The following is a 9,899-nucleotide window of genomic DNA, read 5'->3' as shown; positions in this document are numbered from 1 at the left end:
TGGGGCTCTATGCAAATTAGCAAGAAAGACTCTGTCTCAAAATAAAAAGTAAGGGGTTGGGGGTTGTGGCTCAGGGGTAGAGGGCTCGCTGGCACATGTGAGGCCCTGGGTTTGATCCTCAGCACCACATACAAATAAATAAATAAAGGTATTGTGTCCAACTACAACTAAAAAATAAAGTAAAAAGTAAAAAGGACTGGAGATATAGCTTGGTTAAATGTCCCTGGGGTCAATCACAGTACCAAAAAGAAAAAAAAAAAAAAGAAAAGAAAAGAAAGAAAAAAGAAATTTACCCAGTCTCAGGTATGCTGTTATAGCAACAGAAAATGGACAAACACATAAGACTTTTATATAGATTAACTCACATAAATGTATGACAATCCTAAGAGGTAGGTATTATTATTATTATTATTATTATTATTATTATTATTATTATTATTTGGTACTGGGGATTGAACCCAGGGGCACTCAACAACTGAGCCACATACCCAGCCCTTTTTAAATTTTTTATTTAGAGTCAGGGTCTTGTTGGGTTGCTTAGAGCCTCACTAAGTTGCTGAGGCTGGCTTTGAACTCACGATCCTCCTGCCTGCCTCAGCCTCCTGAGCCACTGGGATTATAAGCATGTGTCACTACACCGAGTGAGGTAGGCATTATTGCCATTCATATTTAACATATAGGGAAACAGAAACTCAGAGAGGTTAAACTACTCACTGAAGTCCACAGATATGGTAGTAATACATGGTAGAGCCAGGATTCAAACCTAGGTCATGTGTCTCCTAAATACATGCTCTTCACCAGGACTGTGTACTGCCTCTTGTTCTCTGATCACACACAATCCCTGGAACCCTATATTTTCTCCATGATATTCTTGCCTGTTTCTTTCTGTATCCATTTGAGATCCCACACTGACTGATTTCAGTTATTCTCTTGCAACTGAACATGTCACTTTGTCCTTTTGTCAAAGTTGCCCAGAAAATTCTCAACCTTGCCTTGGTCCAGCTTCCTGTCTCTCCAGGTCTATGCTCAAACTGCCAGACCTGGTCAGACAGAAAAAAAAACAAAAAAAACCCACAGGTGGATAGCACAGGCTCTCTGTAGATCCCTGCTCTGACTTCATTTGGGCCCTCAAGGCTTCTAGGAAACCTTCCCTTCCTAGTCTGAGCTCACCAACTTCTTCCTCACTGGACCACACCTCCTCCTGGAAACACCTCAGCCTGTCCTATCTTAAAACAAAACCTTTCTTCAACTCCAGGTCATTATAGTCTCCAGCTAACATAAATTCATTTTTATTTTGCAGTACTGGGGATTTAGCCCAGGGGTGCTCTACTACTGGCCTACATTCCCAGTCCTTTTTTATTTTGAGACAGAGTTTTGCTAAGTTGCTGAGAATCCTCTTGCCTCAGCCTCCCAGGTAACTGGAATTACAGTCATGCACCACAGTGCCTGCCTGGCCTCTCTCCCCCTCTTGAAAGCACTGTCTATGCTCCATACTTCACTTCCTTCTCAAGCATCATACAGTCCAATTTGGTTTTTGCTCCATTACTCTTGGACTCCATGCTCACCAAGGTTACCAGCAGACTGCTGAGTTCAATGAACACCATTTGAATAGGCTGCTATCCCTAGCTTCAGTCTGCTGAGTCTTCCTTCCTGGGAACACTCTGTCTCTGGGATACAGGTTCTTTCTCCCACAAAGCCTACAGCTTCAGCCAGTGCTGGCCCCTCCTTCTCCCATAGGCTTCTCTCCACACATTTCCAACTCATCTCTGAATCCTGCAGATTCTCCCACCAAGTATCCCTGAGTCCGTCCCCTCCTCTCTGGACTCACTGCTATCCCTGCTTACCCACTATCTCCATCTCTTCCAAACAATAAGACCCTCCTGGGCCTACACTGCAGTTGCTCCAACTCTTCTGGGTGGCTTTTTTTTTTTTTTTTTTTTTTTTTTTTGGTACTGAGGATCAAATCTAAGGGCACTCTACCTCTGAGCTACATCCCCAGACCTTTTTATTTTATTTTTGAGACAGGGTCTCACTAAGTTTCCCAGGCTGGCCTGGAACTTGCCATCATCCTGCCTCAACTTCCCAAGTAACTGGGATTATAGTCATGTGCCACCACACTCAGCTTCAAGCGGCTCTTTGATTCTTCTCCGGTGGAGCTGAGCTCACCAGGGTTAGTGAGCTGTACTGACCAGGTATGGTGAGCTTGACTCAGCAGGTATGGTAGACCCCCAGACCCCTGTGCCTAAGCCCTGGGCTTCATCTTCAGCTGGCCCACCCCAGTTCTGCTTTCCGGTGTAGCTGGGATGCTCCTTCTTTCCTTCCTTCCTTCCTTCAGCTTCCTAACTTGCCAACTCGTGGTTCTCAGATTCTTGACTCCCTCCAGGGCCCTTGAAGTGACTCCTGTGTCCAGGTATGCTTGCTCCAACTGGCTTCCCCCAGGAGCAGGATTGTGCGTTCCTTGCTTGCCATTGTGTCCCCAGTGAGGTGCCTGCCTCTCTCCAGGTGCCCAGTGAATACTGGTTAAATACATGGGGAAAGCAGGCATTGTTCAGGGAGGCCATCCATGACCATCTTCTGCCTTCCTGGCTTCGCTTGTCTCTTGGTTTGAAGTTGCAGGATGCTCACTGCTCTCTACTTTGGGTCTTTGGGAGGATGTGGGGGATGGAAGGGGCTTCTAAGGCAGCTCTACAGAGTTAAGAGCAGGAGGGAAAAGGATAGCGCAGAGGGGGTCCAAGGCAGCCAGTTCATGGTGTCTTCCCTTCTTGTGTCCCTCTCACATCTGTTTTCTCAAGGCCACGTGTTCCTGACCCCTTGTCTGGGCACTGCTTCCCCTGTCTCCTGGGAGTTCAAGACTGGACAGAGTATGTCCCCCTTTTCTTAAAGCCGCCCCTTTCCTTCCCTTCCCCTCTTCCTCGCCCTCCCTCCAGCTTTCCCCAACTCCTGCAGCCTTCACTCACCTGAGTCGGTGTCTGGACACTGCCCTGTAGTCTGATTGGGCTGACCCCTGAGCGCAGGGTGGCCAAGAAGCGCTTGCGGTCAGTCCGGGCGCTGCCTGCAGACTTCTTCGAGGCGCTGGGTGGAGTGCCAGACGGGGGTCGCGGCGGGGTGTCCACCCCACCCGTCAAGCTGTGAGAGTCCAGCAGCGAGGCTGGGAGAGGGGCTCCGGGTGGGTGGGCACACTGGGCCCAGGGCTCCTCGCGACACGCGCAGCCCCGCTCAGCCCGCTCCCGCGGAGCAGCCGCGGCGGCGACAGGTGGGAGGAGCGGCGCGCGGGCCGGGCTGGCGGCGGAGCGGGAGCCGGCTGAGCGGGGCTCCCAACCACCTGCCACCACCCGCGGCCCCTCGCAGAGCGTGGGCAGCTGACCTCCGCCCCGCAGCCCCGGGGCGAGCCGCGTTCCCCAGCACCCCCCGCCACTTGCGCGGCGCCGTCCTTCTCTTCCTTCTCGGCTTCGCTCCTCCAGGTTCGCGGTTTGCAAGCTTCCTTGGCAAATATCTCCCGCCGCCCCCACGGCGCGGGGCACTTCCCAGAGCCGGGCGGGGTACAGTGCTCCCCATGCCGGTGGCGGTGGTCCTGCCTTCAGCTTCTAACTGCCTGGGGGGCCCAGCGTTGTGGGGTGGGGAGAGTTTTCCAGGGATGGAGCTTGTTTTCAGCACCCCTTTGTCCGTCACCAGTCTTGCCCCCTAGAAAGGGGGTGTAGCCACGAGCCCCTATGGAGTGGCCGTTTTCTCAAAATGTAAAAGGCCAGAGGTTTCCGTGGGACCAATCCTGGTGGAATTTATGCCACTATCCCCACGACGGATGGGGAGGGTGTGCTGGGCACAGGGCCAAGCTCCAGGCTGGACTATTGCAGCAAGGCCTGGGTAGGAGTCGGAGCTGCTGACCTTCCAGACCCTGAAGTTGCTCAGCTGGGAGGGCATCTTGCCCACCTTCCCCTTCACACATCCGCTTATGCACTGCCAAGCCCCACCTGATGTGACGAGGGGCCAGGTAAACTTTCTCTGAGGGCGGTGGTCCTGTGAGGGGCTGCTGCAACTCTCCTCCATTTGCAGATGGGGAGACCAGCTCCACTCCATGGGCATGGGGGTGGGGTGGGTGGAGTGGGGGTAAGAATGGGGGAGACAACCAGGATGTGAGTCTTGTTTGTATCCTCTGCTCCCTCAATTGGAACATTCCTCCTCCAAATTGGTCCATCAAGGATGATGGACCAAGCACTCTCCACCTTTAGTTCACTGCTGTGTTCTCACTGCCCAGCCCAGGACAGCAGTGGCCCAGGGCACAGCCATAACCAAGTGTCAGAACAGGGCTGTTGGGAAAAACCAATTTCCTTGACTGAACAGACTGCTGGAAGAGCATGGGCCCCCATGCTGAAACACTGAAGGGTGCTGTTGCTCGTCAGATGGGAAAGGCATGTCCCCCTGATACTACCTACCATACCAGCCCTGCCTGCCGGGTTGGCTCACCTCCCCATTTTTCAAAGTGTGTAAGGGAAGAGAAGGCAGGTGTCTTACATGGACCACTGCAGTGATGGGATTGGGAGATGCCAGGTGCAGACACACTTGGGGACATTCACCTGCAGGAAAGCAGGTTTCAGGAAGCCCACAACTGAGGAAAGAGAGGAACCAAAGGCTGGACCTTGAGAACCCCCATCCTGATGCATGGGTCCTTTGAACCTTTACCAGTTTCTTCCCCAGTGGACATAACCCTTGCCTTCCCTGTCCCATCTGGCCCACAACAGTATTCTACCTCTGAGCTACATCTCCAGCTCTTTTTATTTTAGTTTTGAGATAGGGTCTCCCTAAATTGCCCAGGATGCTCTAGAACTTGTGATCCTCCTACCTCAGCTTCTTCAGTAGCTGGGATTATAGGAGTGCACCATGGTGCTGGAATACAGTTTTTGCCTTTTCATATGTTCATTCCTTAATTTATCCCATCCTGATCCCCAGAGCCTCTCTGTGCCTGGCCCTGCCAGGAATCAGGGATTCCATAGCTGACATCGGGGAGATCCTGTATGGGAGGAGCTGGTGGGGTGGGGTCACCCTTCCCTCAGTTTAGGCTCTGCCTTCCCTAGTTGGACCATCTCTACCCTTGGGCATCTCTTTGGGACACTGAAGTGAGAATTGAAGATTGATAGGGAGAAGGGTTTTCTCATTGATCAAGGAGGTGCCTGAGTTATTGTTAATGTTGAGGAAAAGGAGAAATGCAGGGAGCAGACAGAAGGGAGGTGGAGAGGGGGGGGAAATTCAAGGAGAGAGGAAGCTGACTTCCTTCAGTCTTGGGGAACAAACTCTCCACAACTAGCCAGAATTTGTGAAAGTCACCCCCTTTATGGAGGTTGTCCATCTGTGGTCAGGGAGTTAAGTCCTGCACCTGTATAGAGGATGTAGCCTCAGCTGCAGAGACAGAAGTCCTGGATGCAAGGTCTGGCTCCACGACTTTCCCTGGGGGACTCCCCGAGTCCCTTTTCCTGTATGCCCTCAGTTTTCCCATCTGTGTAGTGAGATGGGCTCTTCCACTTTGGTTTGGTTTTCCAACATGCACTGGATGCCTTCTGTGTTCCTAGCTCTCTGTTCTCACTTTCAAGGGGGAGAAACAGCCCAGAACCACTGAAAACCAGAACCTCCGCTGTGCTGGAGGGAACCCTGGTGCTATGGAAGCACAGGGACATCAGAGGAGGCTTCTAAGAATGTTCCTAGCTTGTCTCCTGCTTCCCAAACAAGAACAGAGGGCACATGAGTTCAAAGAATGCTGTTGGCCTAGAGGTGCAGGTGTGGAGGGAAGATGGTTTCTTTTACCTGGCCATGTGCACCTTGGTCTCCTTGCCCAGGTAGATGGGGCCCTGACATGGCTCTCCAGGGAAGCCTTGGGAGTTGTTTTCCCATTAAATTTAAGCCACTAACATTTGTCGAACACCTACTGTGTGCCTTGTCTTGTGCTAGGGACTTGAAAAAGGGCAGTAGGCTTAATGGTTATTTCGTGAAAAAGAAGACTTTAAGCCTTCCTGGAGTTGTCAAGAGAGGGACACAGGCTGATGGAAGAGGATGAGAAGAGCATTGGTTCTCTGAGCTGGGCCTTTAAAGGAGGGGAGTTTTCATAGGCAGAAGGAGCAAGGATCACTCCAGAGACAAGCCCATGCTTGGAGGTAAACATAGGTCCTGTCTAGGGAGCAGTGACAGGGGAGAAAAGGGACAGCTAGAGGCTTATCTAGAGCCAGAGTATACAAAGCCCTCAATGGGTCTGTCCTTCTGTGAGTCTGTATCCTCTAGGGACCAGGGGATATGGCCCTCTCTGACTAACTGCTGCTCAGAGCCTGTCCCTGAGGAACTGACCAGGAGCTTGATGTTCCAAAGGAATCTGGGCCCATTCCTCCCACCTGGGCTGCGGAGGCTGAGGGGCTTAGCTGGGCTCCCAATCTGTGTTTCCTGTGGTCTCACGGTCAGCTTCTGTGGTCAGGATGAAGCAAGGACCTGAGACATCTCTGGGTGTAGTCAGGGACCCAGTCTCCAGATACTAGAGAAACCAGTCAGTAGATCAAAAAGGGAACAAAGCAGAGTTGCAGTCCTGAGAGAAATGTCAGGTTAAGTGGCTGAAACAAGGGAGTCCCATGGGGCCAATGTGACACCAGTGGCATCTGTTCTGAAGAGTCTGGGTCCGAGGCAAATGCTGGTCTGGCATCTCCAGAGCCTGGTTCATTTCTGGTTTGGATCTTCTAAGTTGGACCCAGGAGGGCTCTGAGATAGGGTAATAGTCAGGAAGTGGGGTGGCCCTTGCCTAGCCTTCCTCGGTCCCACGGCTTCCTGGTTTCAGCTTCTCCAGCGTCCTGGTCACAGTGGACAGGCTGCTGCGGGCTCCTAGAGGAGAGACCAGGACAGGAGCTGCCTGAGAACACATCCCCATAGAGCTGTTGGGGTCGGAGGAACCCAAAGGGACCTGGGATTGGAGTGCTTGGTGACCCCAGATCAGAGCTGGGATAGATGGGGAGAGAGGAGAGGCCCCGTTTTGCCCAGAGAGGACAAGACAACCCATCAAGAAGACAGCAGCCTGGTGTGGGAAAGGCAGGGCTCTGGAGCACGAACCTGGCTTGAGTTCTGGCTCTATCACTTCCTGACTGTGTGATCTTGGACATGCCACTTATTCTCCCTGTGCCGCAGTGGTCCCATATATAAAATGAAGCTCACAGAGTAGCTCCCTCACAAGGTTCTTGTGAGAATGAAACAAGTTATCACGCAGAGTGCTTTGACAACGTCCGGCATGGGACCTTCTGCTGAGTAAGTACAAGGCATCCTGGCCCTGGTGGCATAGACGGCAGGCTGGGGCCACTTTGAGACACTCCTGCCCTGGGATTTTCCAGTGTGGGAGGGATGAGAAGGGGAATTGGAAGATATGCGGTTTCAGGTATCAGCTCTGAGAGTCAGATTCCACCATGGAGAAGAAAGTGGGAAAACTAGGGTGTGGGACCTAGGGAGGGGGAGGGGCACTGAGGGGTCCTCTGTGCCAGTGTCCAGGCCGGGCAGTACAGAGAAGTTCTGAGGACCAACAAGAAGAGATCAGCTCACCTTGGAACAAGAAGGGGTTGACTGGACACGTGGAAGAAAACATAACTGTTGCCTCCCTGGTTGGGGAGGCCCCTCTGTATGCCTCTCAAGGTTCTCACTGCGCTCCAAAGCCAGGCCAGAGAGGGAAGATGAAAGATGGACTCCAGAATTTTAGAAACGTACCTTCCTTATTTCCATTGGTACCAGATCTTCCCTCTCCTTGGTCTGATCCTGGTTTGGGGTGGATTCTCAGGCTCTCTAAAGGATAAGACCACCCCAGTTCCTCTGGTTAGTTAGCCATTCCCACATCAAATCAAGCTCAGGTTCCGAAGGAAAGTTCTTCCTGCTGTCTAATGTCCAGCCCTGCTACTCTCTGCTCCACTGCATTCCTTTAGTCTCTCACATAATCTGGATTGATTTGAGTAAGGGTGGAAGAAGTGAGTTTTTAAAGGAGGTGTCAGATGTTTTAAGGAGATGGGGGTCCTAGGGAGAATCAGAGCTACGTAAGGCCCCACAGGGCTGAGGAGTTGGGTGTCTGGGAGTTGCTGAGACATAGTGGGGGCTATTCAGAGATCCTGAGGGGAGACAGAGGGTTCTTGCGTGTGTGAGGGGGTTTTCTAGAGATCTTGGAAGCTTTGGGGGAATAGAAAAACCTGTCAAGAAAGATGGACTCCCTAGGTTCAGATACCTTTGCAACAGGCAGCAGGCTGTAGCCTGCTACACTGTAGTCATGGCGATGCCTGTACAACACACACAGCAACTCCAACACAGTCAGGAGCAGTCTTACACAAGGGCTTGCTCCACCTCCCCATTGGTCACAGACTTATACACAAAGGGTCTCCACAGTCCTTGGCAGAGCGGTCTGCAGGGAAGGGGGAGGGGACTCACCTATTGTAGGCAGGATGCGCTCCAGGTTGAACCGAGCCTTCAGGAAGGGGTAGGCAAAGATGAGGAGCCCTGAGAAGAGAGACACAGAGTGTTCTGGGATGGGGAGGGGGCCTGGCTAGTGTGAGGTGCGGGAAGATGTGGGTGGGCTGTGAGCCTGGGGGCTAGTTTTTGAAGGTGATTGGGTGAGTGCAGGAGAAGCCCAAGTGCACAATGTTGGGACTATGGGTGTGTAAATGGAGCTGGTGAGAGTATGCGTGGGGCTGCTCCCCAACACCTTGCCTGGGTTGAAGGGACCGTGCCTATGTGAAGGGGCCATAGGCTGTGAAAGCCACAGACTCTGGCTCTACTGTGCCTAGGTGAAGGGTCGTTACCTTCCTCTCTTCTCAGCTGGCTGGAACTGGGCCGACTGACACCAACACCACCAACTCTCCTCACCCTTCCCTCGGGCCCCCAGGAGTGACCATGGGGGCTCCTCTGCATGCTCCTCCCCACCCAGACCTGGAGGGGTAGTAGCAGAGCAGATTCTGCCCTGCCCACTCCCACTCCCTCCCCTGACCAAGTGCTATGCTTGAATTTGCAGCTATGAATGCCCAGAGCCCCCAGCCTAGGGTTCCAGCTTCTGTTTTTAGCTCAAGGTAGTGAGAGGATGAGAGATGGTACTCAAAATCACTGTGGAGATGTCAGTGGGCCTGCCCCAGATAGACAGGTGGACAGACCTGCTGCTGCTGAGACAAACAGGGAAAGAAAAGGAAACTATTCAACTGAGCCATGCTGTTTTGCCAGCCCCCATCAATCTACCACAAACAGGCTGACAAATCCCACCACAAACTCAAGAAGTGGGGCCCAGAGCTGCAGAGCTGGGGACAACCAGAAGGGATTGTGACAGTCAACCTCTTCATTCCAGTCTCCTCACTGCCAACAGGTCGAGCCCTGCCTCGACCCCCTTCTCCTCCCTGCACCCCTAAGGGCTGCCTTGCTCACACCTCTAGCTCTCATTCCCCCCTACCAACTCCCCCTGACCCAGCTCTCCCCACCATTTCTCAATCACCTGACCAGACTCCTGGTCCCCACAGAATTTCTTTCCCCGACCCCTGTCTAGCTCCTGCTCACCCAGCCCAGCAGCACCGAGAAAGATGCCGCCCACGGCAGCTGCAGCCTTGGACACCGAGACTCCGATGATGATGCTGCCGGCCACCAGACCCAGGGCCACACAGGCCAGCTGCAGGCAGTGGAAGTCTCTGCTGCTGATGGGGATGTCCATGTAGGCCTACCCAGGGCACTGTCTCCGGCTGGTCCTGCAGGGTCTCTGTCCTCTTGGCCGTCCAGTGGTTGGAGCTCTACCTACAGTGTGGGAGTTTGCAAGGCAGTAAGGGTCTGGGCTGGTAATCCTTAGATTTATCTGCAACCCTATTCTACAGCTTGTCAGAGGCCCCCTAGCTACACGTTGACTTATGTACCCCAACTTACTCTTACTCCAC

General features: G+C 52.8%; 1 protein-coding gene across 3 annotated transcripts; it reads right to left on the bottom strand.

Annotated features, from left to right (window-relative positions):
• Positions 1-6,739: 6,739 nt before the first annotated feature.
• On the bottom strand, positions 6,740-9,722 carry KNCN (kinocilin). Of its 3 annotated transcripts, none has more exons than XM_081308757.1 (4): positions 9,532-9,722; positions 8,422-8,490; positions 7,717-7,818; positions 6,740-6,849 (listed from the first exon to the last, which is right to left on the bottom strand). In XM_081308757.1, the coding sequence occupies exons 1-4, from the start codon at positions 9,680-9,682 to the stop codon at positions 6,770-6,772; spliced, it is 402 nt and encodes a 133-aa protein (XP_081164883.1). In that variant the 5' UTR covers positions 9,683-9,722; the 3' UTR covers positions 6,740-6,769. The 3 variants fall into 3 exon arrangements, with proteins under 3 accessions (XP_081164883.1, XP_081164884.1, XP_081164885.1); XM_081308758.1 differs by having other exon boundaries at positions 7,717-7,791; XM_081308759.1 differs by lacking the exon at positions 8,422-8,490 and having other exon boundaries at positions 7,717-7,791.
• Between the last annotated feature and the right edge of the window lie 177 nt (positions 9,723-9,899).

Source organism: Spermophilus citellus (assembly GCF_964194105.1).
Source record: "Spermophilus citellus genome assembly, chromosome: 9".
NCBI lineage: Eukaryota > Metazoa > Chordata > Mammalia > Rodentia > Sciuridae > Spermophilus > Spermophilus citellus.
This window is presented reverse-complemented; position numbering and strand designations above follow the sequence as displayed.